Source organism: Onthophagus taurus, chromosome 6 (assembly GCF_036711975.1).
Source record: "Onthophagus taurus isolate NC chromosome 6, IU_Otau_3.0, whole genome shotgun sequence".
NCBI classification, from domain to species: domain Eukaryota; kingdom Metazoa; phylum Arthropoda; class Insecta; order Coleoptera; family Scarabaeidae; genus Onthophagus; species Onthophagus taurus.
Window position 1 is genome coordinate 11,696,611 of NC_091971.1, and position 19,606 is coordinate 11,716,216.

The 19,606-nt window shown below is 36.4% G+C and overlaps 1 protein-coding gene across 4 annotated transcripts in view; it reads left to right on the forward strand.

Moving 5' to 3' along the window:
* The window catches only part of LOC111424418 (IGF-II mRNA-binding protein), a 49,677-nt gene that overhangs the window by 7,347 nt on the left and 22,724 nt on the right, over positions 1-19,606 (forward strand). For 3 of the 4 annotated variants that reach the window (XM_023057937.2, XM_023057938.2, XM_023057939.2), the window contains exon 3: positions 4,435-4,491. In XM_023057937.2, the coding sequence (XP_022913705.1) occupies positions 4,435-4,491 (57 nt within the window). Of the gene's footprint in view, positions 1-4,434; positions 4,492-10,590; positions 10,741-19,606 lie in introns of those variants that run through there. The other variant, XM_023057943.2, reaches the window with a different exon arrangement.

Here is a 19,606-nt window from a genome sequence, read left to right on the forward strand (position 1 = left end):
AATATGAAAGCTGGTGTCAGTTCTCTTAACAAATTTTGGGCATAAAAAGAGGTTTTATCCTATGTTAAGTTATTTGGTTATTTAAAGTTTTTTAGATTTATTGCTTGATCATGATGATTCAATTGCAATAACAGTAACTTGTAGGGGTCATGGTTTGTAAAATTTAATGGTAACCATCGTAATGCAACCACAGAATATGCCCTTCCCCAAGATCTAATTCACTGCATGGTCATCACGAGATTCTGCACCCTTATTATAGACAAAGTGTAGGAACTTCATGAATTGAAATTTTCCCCTACAATACTTAGTGCGGCCGACGTCTTCGAAGTCGGCCGAGATTATTTCTTATATCATGAACAATACTTACAACAACAGAAATAATTTCGGCCGACTTCGAAGACGTCGGCCGTCCTAAGTATTGTTCGTGATGGAGCATGATCTTCGCCTGCAATCCAACCTAAGTATCACGAAGCCGAGCCGAAGTTTCTTCTTCCATAAATTGCAAGCGACACTTGGGTTGGGTTGGATTGGATTATATATAGACGAAGATCATAGGCGAGATTATTTCTGTTGATATAAAAAGTAATCTCGGCCGACTCCAAAGACGTCGGCCGCTGTAGGTATTGTTTGTGATAGAGCATGATCTTCGCCTATATGCAACCCAACCTAAGTATCAAGAAAAACATTTAGTGCGAGATTATTTCTTATATCATAAACAATACTTAGGTTGGGATGGGTTGGGTTGTATTGTTCATGAACAATACTTAGGTTCATGAACAATACTTAGGTTGGGATACAATACTTGATACTTATTGTATTATTCATGATATTTGGGGCGGCCGACATCTTCGAAATCGGCCGAGATTGTTTCTCTTAACCTGCTTGAAATTTATGGAATAAATAACCTCGGCCGACTTCGAAGACGTTGGCCGCACTAAGTATTGTTCATGAACTTAGGTTGGCTTATAATTTATGGAAGTTTATGAAATTTAGGAAATATAATTATTTAGGAAATTTATGGATGAAAGTTATAATTTATAACCCAACCTAAGTTCATGAACAATACTTACAATTAGTGCGGCTAGTTAATTTATGGAAGAAATAACCTCGGCCGACTTCGAAGACGTCGGCCGCACTAAGTATTGTTTATGAACTTAGGTTGGGTTATAATTTATGGAAGTTTATGAAATTTAGGAAATTTATGGAAGAAGGTTATAATTTATAACCCAACCTCTAAGTTCATGAACAATACTTAGTGCGGCCGACGTCTTCGAAGTTATAATACTTGATACTTATTGTATTGTTCATGATATTTGGGGCGGCCGACATCTTCGAAGTCGGCCGAGATTATTTCTCTTAAGCTGCTTGAAATTTATGGAAGAAATAACCTCGGCCGATTTCGAAGACGTCGGCCGCCCTAAGTATTGTTCATAATATAAGAAATAACCTCGGCCGACTTCGAAGACGTCGGCCGCACTAAGTATTGTTCATGAACAATACTTAGGTTGGGTTACAATACTTGATACTTATTCTATTGTTCATGATATTTGGGGCGATTTGGAGATTGTTTCTCTTAACCTGATTGAAACTTTTTGGAAGAAATAACCTCGGCCAACTTCAAAGATGTCGGCCGTCCTAAGTATTGTTTGGAATACTGCTTGGCAATACTTGATTCTGATAACATCGTTATTTTTAAAGATGGCCATTTGTAAAACAAGAACCAGTCAAACATAGACGTAAAAATCGTCAATGTTCGATTTCAGTTACTAATTGCGTCAACATAACAGTAACAAACAGTTTTTTCCATTTATTTTATAGAGTAATTCCAGTCATACTTGGTGTTGTTTTATCGTTCTTTGAGACTAAAACATTTCTATATCCAACCTAAACGTTTACGCTGTATTGGATTTGAAACTTGAATTTTTGGCACTGGATTTTGTAACAAGACACAAAATTGTTTCACAAATGGTCATATATGGTCAGATAAATACCATTAATCTCAATAGTCATATTTGTTTTGTGGACGTTATGCATGCAAACAAAATATGTCATTTTCAGCAGATATTTAGTGTAAATGTTTTGGGGTGTTTTATTTATCAACAAACTATCTGTAAAAGTATATGCTGCAGCTTTAAATGAAAACCATAACTTTTTAAACACCAAATTTTTTAGTCTGTTGGAAGACATTTCACCTTGCGGAGCATAACAAGAGATCAAATGGCTGCTCATTCATTTCCTATCTAAATGAATTGATAACGGAGAAAAACCAACTTGAACCTTTTCGATTTTTACTTACAATTAGAAATAAATGATCGATTTCAATTATTGCAGAGGATTTAAAACGGTCATTTTAGAATAAATTTTTTTTTTAGATACAGGAGAGTTCAATCTTTCACAGCCAGTATATTCAAAAAAATGGATGAATTTTTGTACATTTACTGTAGTCTTTACTTTTGGGTTTTTCACCACAATGTTTCCAATTTTCTTATGAATGATGACACTTTGCTTGATAACTAATACACGACTGTAAATACCAGAGACCTGCATGAATTTAGAAACCTTTTTAGTTAAGCCAAGTTTAGACAAATTTTTGCGATTTTAAATTAGATAAGTTTACATAGTTTTAGACATATTTTTATTATGTTGAACAACTTTTTAAAAGTTTACTCAACATTAAATGATTTTAGACAAATTTTGGGCTTTGTAAATAATTTTAAACACATTTTGAATGTTTTTGTTTATTTTTAGACATGTTTTACAGTTTTCCAGCAAAATTTCAATACGTTATACGGAACTTTTCGAATATCTATTTTGCAAATGGTTTCGAATCATTCGCTGCTTTTGAAAGAGCACTACATGATCTGCGGTTCCATTGACGAATGAAAGAAACATAGTAGCAGCGAATCGAATAATATGATTCAACATGTGAGCCATTCGCTGCAGGGCTTTGCCCTGTACCACACCTCCCTCCATTGACTTAGTGTGAAGATGTTTTATTTTCAAGGTCGTGTGAAGGTGACGACCTATTTCTTGATGTATTATTTATTATAAAACCTAAGTCTTCTAAATCTAGGCCTATTACGAAAACAAGGAGATCGAGGTTCAAACGATACGGCGATGTAGTTCGATTCTTTTTATTTTACATTTAACTAATATTTACCACTACCAAATTGAGTGATCTGCTATGGTCAAGGTTTTCAATGCATTCCGTTCCAAATTAAAGGAACTCACTTCAAAATCTCTTAGACTTGAGAAAGTCTCCTATACAATAAATCCACATGACATCTAGTCCGTTGAAACTTTACACTCATCTTTATAGAGAAATTCTGGTTGCTGATGAACTCTAATAACGCATATTATGTGTTTTTTGAATTTTACTTTTTAGATAACATCGTAGATCTCTATCAAATTTTGTAGTAAATTTGTGAACCGGAAGTAACACTTTACTTAAAAACTTCTTACTTGTTTTATTTAAATTTACACTTTAGATGATGTAATATACAAAAATATATTTCCATAGAAATCGGGGCCATTTTAAAATGCAACATGTCAATATAATTTGAGATTACCGTAAAACCTCGATATAGTGTATCGATATGGGGAACCTCTTTATAGCTCAATAAAAATATACAACAATCTAGCGCTGAATAACAAATAAAACTAGAACTAACACTAGACCTAGAACTAGAAAGTTTCGGTCTAAAGACGCACGACCAAACCCGAATATTTCTAGTTCTAGGTCTAGTGTTAATTCTAGTTTTACACTATCACTAGAACTAGAATCATTCGGGTTTAGCCGTCTTGAGAGACGTGCGGCTAAATCCGAATGTTTCTAGTTCTCGGTCTAGTGTTAGTTCTAGTATTGCACTATCACTAGAACTAATACAAGACCTAGAATTAGAATCATTCGGGTTTAGCCATCTTGATAGACGTGCGGCTCTAGATAGTCGGCATCTTGATAGTGCTCGTTTTACACTAGCACTATCACTAGAACTAACATAAGACCTAGAACTAGAATCATTCGGGTTTAGCCGTTTTGAGAGACGTGCGGCTAAATCCGAATGTTTCTGGTTCTCGGTCTAGTGTTAGTTCTAGTATTGCACTATCACTAGAACTAATACAAGACCTAGAATTAGAATCATTCGGGTTTAGCCATCTTGATAGACGTGCGACTTACCTTTTTCCAAGCAAAACTTTTCCTTTGCAAAACTACCCAATGCCTATACTACTAAGCTATGTTACATTTTATGTGGGACAGTGCAAGTACATAGTAGTTTTGTAACTGATTATTGCATTCATATATTGCAAGTTATATGAAATTCCCAATATGTTGTAAATACACTTAGAAAGATGAACGAGGTCATTGTAAATAAGACTCACATTATTAAAAAAAAAGTGATGTATTATATTAATTCTTTTTTTATTTATTTTCAGAGGTTCTATGACTGGTTTATCTGAAGCCCCAACAGTTCAAGTCGGAAACGGTTGGATGTAAGTACAATTTTTTTAAATACTTAACAAAATTTGAATCAAACCGACTTTCCCTTACACCGAGATTTCTCCTTAGAAACTTTAGATTCACTCGCAAAATAGGCAAAAGAACTTTCTCCGAACTCGACTCTAGTAGACTAAATCAATACTGACCTTAAAAATACTAAAACCAATTATTGAATTTCCCAAAAACAAAACGATTAAATCGAATAGGTTTAAGACAAAAATTTTTCTTACGACTTTCACGTTCTGTGTGTGAGTGTTACCTGGGACCGTGTGGTTTTCTGGGAACCATCCAAAGAGAGCTGCTGGGGTTCCTATGGATTCGGGGGAGTAGCGCGCGGGGGTGTTACAGCCGCTTTTCGTCGAAGCTATTTCTGTCCTTCCGAAACTGGTTTCGGCAAACTCCTCTCCTCGGCACTGCATTATTATTGTACAGTTGAGAACGGAACCGAGAACGCGTTTACCTGCGACGCTTACGGTTTCTTGTGCCGTTCCCATTGTCTACTTCTTATTTTTTCGGGGGAGGCCCCCACGGCTCGTCAATGGGGGAGGAACGCAACGATCGCGCGCGGTTCGAAACTGAATTGAGTTCCTCCTTCTCACAGCGTCAAGCAAAACCCATTCATGGAATCTTTTTGCAAAATAACAAAAGGACCACAAATTTTTCTTACCTGAGTTTGGTACTCTCACAAGATAATTTTTTGAGAATTTCTCTAAATTTTTTCGTTTTATTATACTCACCGTTAAAAATATGTAAAGACGTTTCGGCACGCGTGTATTTGTGGGGGTAAAATGGGCGTATTTCTTCGGTACGTACATAATTACATAATTATGCTGGTTCGATTTTTACCATAAAATCATAAAATAACCATATGGATCCTCGAACCGCACCTGTCTTCTTGCGGCGGAGGGCTTCTTGTACTACTTACATTGGCGTAACACTACTTACATAACGAATTATTTGCGGTCGAGAATTTTTTAAAAAAACTCAGTCTTGTCTGGGGGGGCCGAACCAAATGGGTGTTAACGCAAGCTGTCATCTTCGTTTCCGCGGCCCCGGAACGAAACTCGCGAAAACAGTCCAGGTGCTAACAAACTGTTGATGACTACCTGTCAAATTATCCAAAAACATATTTTTTTTTTAAATTAACAAAAAAATAAATTCGATTTAATAATTGATACTAACTAACTAACAGGTGTTTTATCTTACAGATTATGTTTTATTGAAGATTTTTAGATTAATTTTTTTTTAAATTTGATCGAATGTATGAGACACTCTGTATAATGGCGTTTAGAATCCTGAGGGATAGAAAGAACGCACCTGGCCCCCCTCGATGGAGGAGAGCCGCGCACCGTTCAAGAGGCCGTTCTCGATCTCTTCATGTGTGTGTATATGTGTGTTTAGAATATAGAGGCGTACATCAAAACGTATACAGGATATGCCTAGACAAAGAATATTATATGTACCCCTGCCCTATTTCCCACTCCCCATTCCCTTCCACCCACTCTCTCTTTTCCCTTCTGTTCCCCTTCTCCACACACTCACTTGGACGTATAGGGTTCTAATCGTAACGGATTTGACGGTTGGTATCTTGAAATTCGGCAACGTACTTTTGTGGATTTAATCTTAATCTTGAAGGCGATTTATTTTTTAATTCGTTTCTTAAGTTAGAATTTTTTTATGGATTAATTCTAAATGATTATGATTGTTTTTGCAGGCGTGCTGGTGCTGCGGCACGTTAAAGGAAAATGGTGTTTCGTGGCGTTTTGCGAAATGGTTTCTTTTTCATGCGCGGGGACAATGCACGAGATATAATGTAGAGTTTTAACGATCAATCGGCCAAAAAAACACTAATAAATAAAATAAATAACAAACTTAAAAAAAAGTACCAACAATAACTAAAATAGTAAAAACATGGAAAACGTGGACGTTGTTTTTTTTTCTCTCTTGTGATTACCGATACGCTTTGGTTACTGTTACTGATGAATATATGCGATAAATAAAATTCATTCGGAAAAAAAAAATCGTACATAGTTTCGAACTTTTTGGGCAGCTTCAGGGAAACCCTTTGTCGATCTTCTTGAAAGCAGAAGAAGCCGAGCGCTGCCACGAGGCACCATTTTTCTTAATATATTTTTAACATCTTGATTTCTGTGAAAATGAAAAAAATTTTTTTGTTGTACTACAACATCTTGTTAAAATAAGATGAATTATCTTTACCCTTGAAAAAGAGAGTGAGAGAGATGGACGAAGGGTTTACTTTTAGCTAATTTGTTTTATTTATCTAATTGTAAAATTTTTGACTTAAATTTGGAACTTTTTTCTGGCCTAATCTGATACACAATCTGAATCTTCTTAGTCCACAACTTTTCATGCAATATACAATGTGCCCAAAATGCGTGTTTAAAATATTGTGAAAAACGTTTGATTCTTTTATGATTTTTTTTGTCAAAAAAATGTTTGCCAAAAAGAGGTGGCAAAAATAGTGATGGAAGTGTAACAATATCAAATTATCGCATTAATATTAATGATATTGTATAAATATCGCAAAATTGGTTGCTTATTTTATGGTATGGTTATTTTATAAAGAGTGCAACTAAGCTAGTTGATGCTGCCTCTCTTCCACAATATTCAAGATCTATATCAACTCAACCCTAATACATTTGAAAAGGAAATGCAACCAATGGGAATATAGGTAAGAGACAGCCACATACACATGCTGTTCAGGAAAACCAAATAGTTTTTGCAGAGGACGAAGAGGATAAGAGGTATACAAGGTGTTTTGGTGACTCTGGGAACAAATGTGGCTACATGTACTAGAGTGAAAACGATGACGATTCATATAAAAAAAATTAATAAAAGTCCTCAAATTGCAAAGATATTATATATCTTAAACACTATTTATGGTAAAGCGTTGAAATTTGGTACAATGTAAACTAACATCACATAAAATCATTAGGCAATTTTTGAGTTGGATCGGTACGCGGGAACAATGCTATACAGGCTGTTCCTAAAGTTTGTTTGCTCATAACTTTTTTATTCTATCATAACCCCATATTTATTTTTGCAGTTTCTAATAGTAAATTTAGTTTAGATATTTTTATCACTCTTAGAGAATATTGATAAAATCCACCGTTTTCGTATTAAATGCAAAAATCTTAGGCTCGGAATTCAGTAACACTAAAAAAAAAAAATAAATAAATAATCTGAATTGGCAATGACAAGTGAAAATCGAACTGAGCTGTCATAACTATTATGTATGCAACATGTCCAAGTGTAGATTTTGCTAAATCACATTTAATTTGTTTTAGTTGATTTAATAAAAGAATACAAAAACAATAAATTAAAAATCAACAAAAAATAAACAAAAAAAAACTAAAGGAAATGTTCAAAAACTTAGATTTCTTTTTTTTTAGTGCTATTATTGAAATTGGAACCCAACATTTTTGCATTTAACACGAAAACGGTGACTTATCAATATTATCTAAGGGTAAAAAAAGTTTCTAAACAAAATTTACTATTAACTGCAAAAATAAATGTAGGGTTATGATAGAATAAAAAAGTTCTGAGCAAACAAACTTTAGAAACAGCCTGTATAGCATTGTTCCCGCGGACCGATCCAACTCATAAATTGCCTAACGATTTTACATCACATTGATTTATACTGTACCAAATTTCAGCGCTTTACTGTAAATAGTGTTTAAGATATTTGGAAAAAAGTGTTAAAATTTCCTAACTTTGATGGCCTGTATCTTTGAAATTTAAAGACTTTTACTAATTTTTTTTTGCATGAATCATCATCATTTTCACTCTAGTATATGTGGTTACATTTGTTCCCCAAGTCACCGAAACACCCTGTATATTAAATAAACTAGAAGAAGAATACAATAAATGGGGCTTGAAAATGAACAAAGATAAGACCCAATGTATGGTAATTGGAGGAACGGGAAAGGACATACCTTGGGGTAATTATAAACGAAGACGGAAAGGACAATAATGATATAATGAGGAAAATTGGCAGAGGAAAAAAGAGCGATAAAGGCAATATTCGATTCTGTGGAATAACAACCTAACGATACAAATAAAGAAAAATGTTTTTAAGGCCATTATAGAACCATTAATAACGTATGGGTCAAAAGTGTGGGTGAGAGACAGAGACAACTCGAAGACTGCTAGCAGCAGAGATGATGTTTTGGAGAAGATGCTGCGGTATAACCATGCTGGACCGACTTGAAAATGAGGAAATAAGAATGACGGCATAAAACTTAATAATAGACACTATTAATGAAAGGAACAAAAATGGACATCTACGCCGAATGAGTAAAGAGGAACTGAGTACCAGCAGAAAGAAACAAAAGAGAGAAAATCCATGTGAAGATGAAAAGGAGAGGACTGGGTGAAGATGATTGTAATGATAAGGACCGCTGGTGGTTGGGATGCGAGCAGCGGCAATAAAAAAAAAATGCAAATACTCACCAAATAGAAATAGAATAGTACAGCTAAGCGATCCTCCCTATATCAACAAACTTAAATATAATTTTAGCACTTTATGTGTCAAAAACTAACTACTACAAATATGTTTTAGGTTATAATACTGCCCAGATATGAGTCGTCTTTACCTCTTCACTATGCCAACTTTATGGCATGATTTAAATACGAAATCAAACACAAAAACAGTAGAAGAACCTCACACTGGTAACATAGAATTAGTGAAAATGAAAGAAAGAGCAAGGAGTTGGACAGGCAAACACATTGAAGATATGACTCGCAGCTGTAAGAGTTGTGCATAAATTTGAAAAATCTTCTCACTTCAACCATTCCAATTTCCAAATTGCTGCTTATAATTCGAATGCAACAACTTCTTTAAACTTTATCTCTCATGATATCCTCATCACCTGGCTGAGCTGATTTATAAGTCAAACTTGCTTAATTAGATAATTGAAATAAGATTTTTGGACCGGTTTTTGCTCATGATCTTGAAGTATTCTTACAATTCCATGTTTTAGGTTCATTGCGGAATTTAGCAAGGGATAACTTGGGTGTCTGTGAATATCGAGACAACACCAAAACCCATTAATTATTTTTTAGTGTAATAAAAAGTTTCAGATAAATCGGAAAATATTAAGAAATACTGGAAAGAAAGTTTTTATTGAAGCTAAATTTGTGAAAATGAATCTTGATTAAGTCGGTTAATCTAATTATCGAATTAGAAACAGGATGAAAACGCCATCACAATACAACTAAGTAGCAAAAAAAAATTGTATCTGTCTCCAATTTGGAAACTTTTTCTGGTGTCGGGGTCAAAGCGGAAGTCGTTAATCTTGGAACTCGTTAGAAGACCGACCCACCAGAAGTTTCTTCTTCTCCTTCTTGCCTTTTCTTGAATTGAAAAAGAAGAATGATGATGATGAGATGACGATTGAATGATGAGAATTAAGAAAAAAACTGAAATTCTTAGCGGATGGTTTGAAAAGAAGGCGGCAGTTTCCCCATCGTTTTTCCTCCCATTATAAAATCCCTCTCCTCTAATTCAATTAATTAAAATGACGAAACCGCTCTCCGGTTGCGTAACCGAACGTCGAGAGTATCTGCGCAGCGTAGGGGAAGACGACGGTTTTTGGTGGGGCCCAGCTGAACGAAATGTAGTGGGGAAAATGGGCGGCGCCCCGTTGATATCCCCTCGATGAGAGAAGCACTGGGCAAGCGTACCGACGCCGGGCGACGTTTTAGTACGCATCTAGCTCGTATATGGAGTGATATGTTGAGTTACGTCATTTTTAAGAAAAGGACTTTTTGGTTTCGCTTTCCAAAGTGACCGTTTCGGCGCGTTTTCCATACACAGTTTTCCAACATCATCCCCCCCGTTTTGGACGGTGGTTGTTCTTTCGATAGTTAAATCTAAAGGTCGCGTTTCGGTGTTTCCCGACACAGTTTTATTTTTCTCTCCGTCTTTGCGTTTTTATTTTTTTCGAAATAATAGAAAAAAACCAAAATAAAACGGTGTCCGGATACGGGTTATTCTTTATTTATTCTGAAACGACCGTGAATAGTTTCAATAACAACAACGTCCATCATCGTCTTCGTTAGAGTTAAAAAAAAGGTACAGTTTCGTGTAATTAAAAAAAAAATCGCAGTCGTAGGTAGTGATTTTTGGTTGTGTGCGATTCCCCGAAGATGGAGAAATACCAGGAGCACGAGCAGGAGGAGGACCAAGTTTTTGAAAGCGAGGAGGTCCCAGATCTCGGGTAAGCGTTTTGTTGACGCCGTCAAAATGTTACTATTTTCGTCGGTTATTTGCGCAATCGGGTTATTACTCATAGTGAGTCCCAAAATGTGGAACAAAAATAATTACTTGCATTTCAATTTAAGTATAAATTTTGATTAGAATCTTATTCTGGAAGGGTCAACGAAAAACTGGTTTCTAAAAAGTTCTTTTTCGGTACAGGGCGGACAGCGGCCCTCAAAAATGAACCTACTCACTCTGCCGGTTTTTCTTTTTTATTCTACTTCTTCTACCTGGCCCTTTTTTGTTCGGCCATTTACCACAATAGAACCGTTTCAACCAATCAAATTTTTCTATTGTAGCCAGATCATTATAAAAAATGAATTTTTTGATGTCCCCTTTTTTCCTGTGTGCTGATAAAAATTCATTCACGAGTCTTTGAACTCGAACGTTGTAGCGATAACGACTTGGAATTGCCCTGAAATTTCGGTGCCGGCCGGCACATTCCGATCCGTATATAGTAACGTATCGGGGGCCCCCTCCGATGCAATGTCGAATTCCTCACGCAGCCCGGTGAGGTTTCCCAACTTCGAGGCCACCAACGTGTACCACCCGCGGCACGTGCGTTACATCTTTAAAAGAATTCAATGGAACCAACAAGACGAGATTTAATTTTTCTAAATCTTAGCTAAACTTTTGTATGAAACGTACTTTCTTGTTTGTTAATAATCTTGAGAAAGGAGATAATCGGTGTTTAAAGTGACGTTGATAGTAGTTATCCGGCGACCGGTCGTCGCGGTGGTTTCTTTAGATGGCCGCATTCCTCTGGCACGTTTGCCCCTGAAATCTCGACCTACCTGCATCACTTACGGGTGCCGCTCCTGTGCTCCTTTCAGTATACCTACTACTGCCTTTGACCGTGAGAAAGCGCTAGTCGATGGAATCCTTGGAATCTGCTCCTATACATCCGATGAATAACACACGTGAGAATGCGCTTTGAAAGTATACCGGAGGTTGGAGGTTTTAGTTGCACAAGCTTTCGATTCAGATCAACAAGTGTTGTAGTACAACATTTTTTTGCATAACTCAAAACAGAAACCCAAAAACTTTTTGATTTAACTTGAAAAGTTTCAAAAAGTAATATTTATACAAAAAATAATAATATAGGAGTAATCCATAAACATATAATTTTAAAAATATCAATTTCAACCTTGAACGTTTTAAGAGTTAGTAATTTGGTTAATTTCGCTTTCACCGCGATGGTAAAGGTTCACGAGGCTAAAACTACCCCGGTTAAGAAAGACCCTCTAGGTTTGCGCGCGTGGGGTGAAAAATCAATACCAAGTTTGGCTGCCTGCGGAGAGGGCTGCCCAAAAAAGGGGGCCCAAAAGAGAAGAGGAGAAAGGGCTGCTAGCGTGTACGGAGCTCCCTATCTGTACCCCCGAAGACGTGCCGCCGCCCCGCCAACCGAAATATTCCTTGTCAGGGAGGGTTTATTTATTTACCCCAAACGTTCTTGAAGTAACAGTACGTTGAACCCGAAATCCTCTCCCCAAAAAAGAAATAATGAAGAAAGATCAAATCCGATTGTAATTCCTTATTATAGTATTAATCCTTTTAATAAGTTAAGTATTAAGCTTTAATTTTTTTGATTTAATTTCTATACGTAAAAACAAGAATATTTATAAACGTGCAAAAAACGTTTGGATCGATGAGTCGCGATCAGATAGCGACCTGTCTGGGGTCTTTAAAACACTTGCACTTTCCCTTGGAGTCATTGCGAAAACTTGCCGACAGCGACGTTCACCGTTTCGTGCATAGACGCAATAAATGAAAGTGAAACGGAAAATGGGTGAAAATAGGTACACGGCGAAATTCGGCTACGGCAGCGATTCGAGACAAGGCCCGGGTAAAGGGGGGAATGGTGCGGGGTAGATTGATTTTTTATCGGTCATCGACCCCCCCTTTTTCGTTCGTGATACACGTGGGGCTCCTCTCTCTTTCTTTTTTTTCATTTTGGGGGGCTCCACTTACTCCGACGATGATGGTTACACCTGTGCTATTCTCGGATTTATTTATATACAGGACTTAAATAACGTAAAAAGGGATGCATTTATTTTTAAACATTTAAAGTGTTATCGTCAAGTTTTTCTTACTTTCTCGATTATATGAAGAATAAAAAGATTTAGGTACTGGAATTGTACTAATTTTGTTACTCTGAGTACCATTTCAATTATTTTTAGCCTTATATTGCGTACGTATGTGTGTCAACACGATGACGAAATATGGGATATAACTGTGACACTGATATCATCATTAAATTGAACACATATGTATAAACATGTTGTCTCAATCAAACATAGTCTGCGCTATTCGTGGGTTTTCGCCATTGCCGAATACCTTTAAATAACTGAACTAATCGAATGTTTTCAAATTGCTTTTCATACCTCCTCTAATACCTATTTGAAAGTTGGTAATTTAATCAAACGGTCTAACTGAAATAACAGCGCATTTTTTAAATTTAATATTACTTCGTCCATCGATGAAGTTTTACAGATGTTATTCATTCAATCATATTAGGCACTCGTATATTCCATTTTTGGCTAGTATAGACTTCGGTCTAACACATGTTTGAACTGGTTTCACGTTTTAATTCGCTGTTCTGATACTGACGACGATTACAGCGAAAGTTGCAGCGATGCTTCTGGTGATTCTTCAAATCACGATTTTGAAAGTGAAAATAAAAATGTAGATTCTTTTGTTGACATTCCTTGGAGCGATTCTGGTCTTCCTCGACCACATGTCATCATGATGATTTCTGATGAACTGGTATCTTCTGTTCCAAAACTATCATGGTTTTGGAACTTACACATTCACTTCTGGGAAGTGACTACTGTTTATTTTTAGATAATTATTACTCAAGTATTGATCTCAGTGATAAACTAGCGAAATGTAAGACTGACTGTGTAGGTACTGTCCGATCAAACAGGAGAGGAATCCCAGAAGAAGTTAAAAACACAAAAATAGCAAGAGGTGAACAAATTGCACAGTTCAGAAAGATGTGATAATTGTTGAAATGGAAAGACAAAAAAGATATGATAATGGTGAGCTCCTTCCACGACAACGACTCAAGATACTCAAGATGTAATTTTGAAAGGAGGCATGGGCGGTGTAGACCTAGCGGACAATACTTACATTTTTATTCCTCTGCCAGAAAGAGCCTAAAAAACGTTACATGAAAATATTTCGCCACTTTTTGGTCATAACTACCATAAATTGTTACCAAATTCATAGAAAACATCGGCTACATTTTTTGATGGACCTGATTGAAATGCTTGTCGAAAAATATGCTAAAGAAAAAAAATTTTCAGAAGACCGATCAAGGACACCTTCTTGGCTAGTAGAGCGACATTTCCCCGATTTCATTCCACTTACAACAAACCAAAAGTCGACAAAACGATGCGTCCTTTGTTATAAAAACAAAATTAGAAAGGAATGGCGATACTGGTGCAACATGGCATCCAAAACGTCAAAAATTTTTTGAAAAGACGCACGACTTAACTCGAAAGTTTCTAGTTCTAGGTAATGTTGTTTTAATAATGAAATAAACCTAATAAGCAGAAACTGGCATGACGATTTTAAAAATAAAGATTATGGGTGTGACGAATATGTTCGCATGCGTCAAAATGAATCGCACACCAGGTTGTCCACATACGCTCGACGTAAAAAGCGCTTAAGAGGTTAAGTTTAGACCACCATTTTTAATTTTATGTGTAATTATTAGTCTTATTCGCACAACCCCATCAAGCCGTTTCTAAAAATCAAGCTTGGAAGATTCTAGCCCCTCGTCCCCAAGCAACCTCGGCGGTTTAGAAATAAATGTCTTCTCATAAGAGACTTTGTATGCTTACCAAGAATAACGAAGTCTCAAATCGCCTCGCATTGCACCTCAAATTGCACCTCGCCCGCAAGCAATCTCGGCGGTTTGGAGATAAATTTCTTCTTTATCAACATATACAGGGTGTTGAGAAATTGGCGGATAATGTACACGTAGCGACATTCTTCGTTTGATTCTAAAGCGAAAATCTTAATTGTAAAATGTTGTACCATACGTCTTTATAAGGTTCTCAAAGTTCGGATAATTTGTTCATAAATAATCATTAATATTCAATATCTGTTGATAAATAAGCTGTAATTTAGAATAAAAAGAATTTTGAAAACTAGTTTTTTTGTTAAAGTTATTTTCTTTAACTGTAAAGTTCGTTTTTAATATTTCTTCATTATTATATCTTCATGAAGAACACATTTGGCAACATAGTAAAACAACATTTAGTTTCGATCGTAGAATGTCGCTATGTGTACAGGGTGTCCAAATTTTGATGGGTTTGCAGGGTATCTCGGTTATTATGAAAGATAGAAACTTGAGGCTTTCGCGAACCTGAGTTACTTTTTTGTGAAACTTATAATGGCCCAAACCAAATTTTCATAGCCCTCTTCGTTTTTGATATACAGGGAGTGTTTGAAATTGACACCTCCTATATCTTGGCTATCCGGAAACTAGTAAGAAAGTAAAAACGGGTTCTAATAGATTTTTCATGTGGAATCCAATGGTGCACGTAGAATTTTTCTAGTCATCACGGTTTTTGAGTTTCAACTGGCGTACCACAGGGCTCTGTGCTCGGACCAGTTTTATTCCTGTTATATATAAACGATTTACCAAAAAATATAAAGGCAGACTCAATGTGTTTGCATGCTGATGACACCTCATTCATAGATAGTTCTAAAGACTTAGAAGACCTAAAAGAAAAAACAAATATAACATTAAATGAAGCAAAAAATTGGTTCGAAGTAAATAATCTGCAACTGAACAGAGAAAAAACACATACACTTACCTTCTTCACAAAACAAAACCAGGAGGTTAGAGATAATACTACAATGTTTCTAAGAATTACACTATCAGAAACTCTATCATGGAGGGACCACATAAAAAAATTGAAAGGAAAATCGACAACGGCACTGTATTTTTTTAAGAATGTTAGCTAAAAGTTTACCGGAGGAAGAAATAAGGAATGTATATTTTGCTTACTTTCGTAGTATGGCGATATATGCCATACTTATCTTAAAAAATTGGGTTATAGAGAAAGTTGCAGAGGCTATGTTAGGGAGTTGAAGATACAGACAATGCCATCCTGTTCTGTTTTTTCTTGTCTACAATATGTTCATACGCAAAGAGAGACATTGGAAAGAAATATAGATTCTCACAACTACAGTACACGATATGGAAACAATTTACTGGTACCCGTACACAGAGTAACAAAATACTTTCAAATATATTTCAATAAAACTATATAATGCTCTACCATCAAGAACAAAACAATTAGACGAGAAGAAATTTAAAACGGAAGAGAAGAAATTTAAAACGGAAGTGAAGAAACACCTAATAGAAAGTGAAATTTATTCAATTCAAGAATACTATGGAAGTAAGATGCCGGGTACTGCCTAGCAGAGGAAGACGAACTTGAAGTCAATTTCATGTATTTCTTTTCTGTTTTTTTTTCTTATTATACATAGCAAAAGCTAATAGGGGCCAACTCAGGCAACATAGCCTAGCACAATGCATCCTGTTCTACCACTAGCTCCTCATAAACAAACAAAATTACATCTCAATACAACAACAAAAACTATACTACTATAAACTTTACTAAAAAGAAAAAAAACTACCCCTGACCGAACTACCGCTCACAGAATAACCCCTTAAACTTTGATTTAAAATGCTTGGGATTGAGAGTCCATCATCATTCAAGTTTTAATTGTGAAGTGTATTGTAAAATTATTCTATACAGGTAATTCAAATTCGACCCCCACCATTGGAATCTCAGAAACCATAAGAGATACAGAAATGGTTAAATGGGGGCAAAGTGGCGCATCTTAGAGCACATCATTTTTCTACTATGTTTTTGGATCTAGTCGTTTTAGTTTTTTTAAAATATGGCCGAAAAACAAAAAAATGCCTCTTTATTTTTCGTTTTTTTTATGAAAAATGTCATGACACAACAAGAAATTTTCTCCGACGTTTCGTTTTCGTGAAACTATCATCAGGTTTATTTTTTTTTTATGAAAGCCATGTTTGATTTTCACACAAAAAAATAGGATAATTAATTCTAATTTCAATGATATGTCACAAAATGTATTTCATTTAAAAAAACATTGAATTATTCAAAAAAAAAGAATAAACCTGATGATAGTTTCACGAAAACAAAACATCGGAGAAAATTTCTTACCTTAAAACTGTTTTTTCAGCTTCATAAAAAAACGAAAAATAAAGGAGTTATAGGTAAAAAACGAAATTTGTTTTTCGGCCATATTTTAAAAACTAAAACGGCTAGATCCAAAAACTTAGTTGAAAAATGATGAGCTCTAAGATACGCAACTTTGCCCCCATTTAACCAATTCTGTATCTCTTGTGGTTTCTGAGATCCCAATGGTGGGGGTCGATTTTGAATTACCCTGTACATCTTCAAAATTAATAATTTTAGATATGTGAAGTTTAAAGTTAAATGGAATGTGTTCTAATCATGCAAAAATTCGACATCTAGGTATTACAAGATAGACAGCGAGAAGAAATATTTTGAAAAAAGATGTCTAGAATAATAGAGAGCGGCGTTAAAGTATTAGGACATGTTAAAAGTTATTCGGAGCAATCGAAACCATTTGGAATTAATTTGGAGTAAATGAGAGGTATTATTACAGGAAGAGGTTTAATGGTGGCATTGGCACTAATTAGGAAGATTTGAGACAATGCTGTGCAACATGAACATGAACAACAATGATTCCTTCTCCTTGTTAGAATTGCAACTTGTTGATTGAAAAAACAGAGATACATTATACATCATTAAAATTATGAAGCTAAAGATATAATCGGAAGAGAAAAAAATGTCAATATTTTAATTTAGAGTTATTAGTTTATATTAAATCAAAAGTAAAGCAGGGAAGTTTCTTTGTAGTTCGTTATAGAACACGACAAAAGGACATACATCATAGGAGACATCAGCATGCAAAATTAATGAGTATGAAACCTTCAAAGGTATCATCAAATGGGCAAGCAAATAGGAAAGTTCACGCAAAGCACAGAAACTTGTTTTTCTTAGACTAAATGTTGAACTTTGAGAGTCTATCATTAACTACATTTTTAACTGTTTAAATTTGTGTTTTGGGTTATCATCACAAAATGAAGTCTATGTTAGATGGTTCTTAAATATTTTTTTGTTGGGGAGCTCGTGCCCGGGGAGAAGGACGAACGAAACGGATGGAAACGGCAGGTGAACCCCGAAAGAAACGTTGCGGTGGCGTGTGCCGAAAAAGAGAATAAGAAAAAGGAGCCGAAACGTAGGGGATTGCGATTACTTTCGGGCCGTGTGCGCGCGTAGCGAACGCTCTTCTGACGGCCGGGCCGGATCGGGGCTGGGGGCCGGGCAGCTGCTACCGCCGCCGCCGTTTTTCGCTCGCTCGCGCCCGGTCCTGCCGAAAACGACGCCGCTGTACACAATTAACGAACGCCCAGGATGCCCTCCACTGACGGTCCCTTTCAAATTACATTAAATTCAAAATTGTCTTCTTACTATGTTTCTTATACGAGTTTTATTTGCAACTTTAAACATAATTTTGATTCAACATTTGTGTAGATCTTAGAGTTTTGTGTCTAATTTTGTTAAAGGAATCTCGTTTAGTTCCAAATTTATGAGAACTACTTAGTTGTGAGAAAAAAGAAAATATGTGCTTGCATGAATAGAAAGGAGATATAAGGTGGTTAAAACGCATATGTACAAAATGAAAAGAAAAAAGTCTTCAGTAGGGGTGTCTTGACCTTGAACCTTGCGCCCGGACGAAAATGGGTCCCGGGTCGTAGAAGAGCGCGCTCGGAGGGGGGCGTCGCTCCGAAAAATTCGCTATGTATAGTTGGCGCGCACGCGGCCGTTCCGAGAAATTCCTCGTGGCGCCCCCCGCGAGTCCCCCTCGACGGGACCGTCACTCTATCTCGGTCTCTCTTGCTCTTCCTGTCGTCGTCGTGGCCTTCGAGGTCTCCGACGGCGCCACCGCTCGTCCGTCACGGTGCTTGGCCTAAATTCGGGCGATGGGGAGGCCCCCTTGGCCCTTCTCCTCTCACGCTCTATCACTACCCGAGGCCCCATTGTCACCGGAAATCGCCGGCCCGCCAGACCAAAACCGACGACCGGTCGTAGGAAATTTCGGGAACCAAACGAGTACCTGCACGCGTTAGAACCGACAAAATAGGAAAAAAAAGAGAAGAAGAAGGGGAATGGTAACATCCACCCTCAACAGATGTTCTACGATACATTTTTGATACTAAAAAAATGTGGTAACCAAAAATATAGAACGCTATTTTAAGCACTTTATATTTATACAATATGCAACCAATTTGTCTTAAATAATTTCAATTTGAAATTTTGCAATGTTTAAGAATCAGATTGCTTAAGAATTCTGTAATATTCATTTAGACATTTCTGATTCACCTTAATTGTATGAGAACTTTTTGCAATCAGTGTAGCAATAAAAGAAAAACACTTGTTAAGTTGATCGGGCACGCGCTGTGACAAACCCGGTTCATTGTAACATTTACGGGTGATTCCGACCTAATCTACTACGCCAATTTCGTATGTATCATCATTCATGATGCTGGAAGGGCGATCACGCACATCTCGTACCCTAAAGAAGAAGCCAAAACCGGTCCCGGTGTTCTTGCGGCCAAGCGATAATTGGCCGGCTCCTTGCCCTCTCGCTTATAACGATCCTCTCAAGTGGCTCCCGGCACCGGTTCACCATCAGATGAACCGTCGACGTTGCTATACTTTTGCCCCAAGTATAGGTGA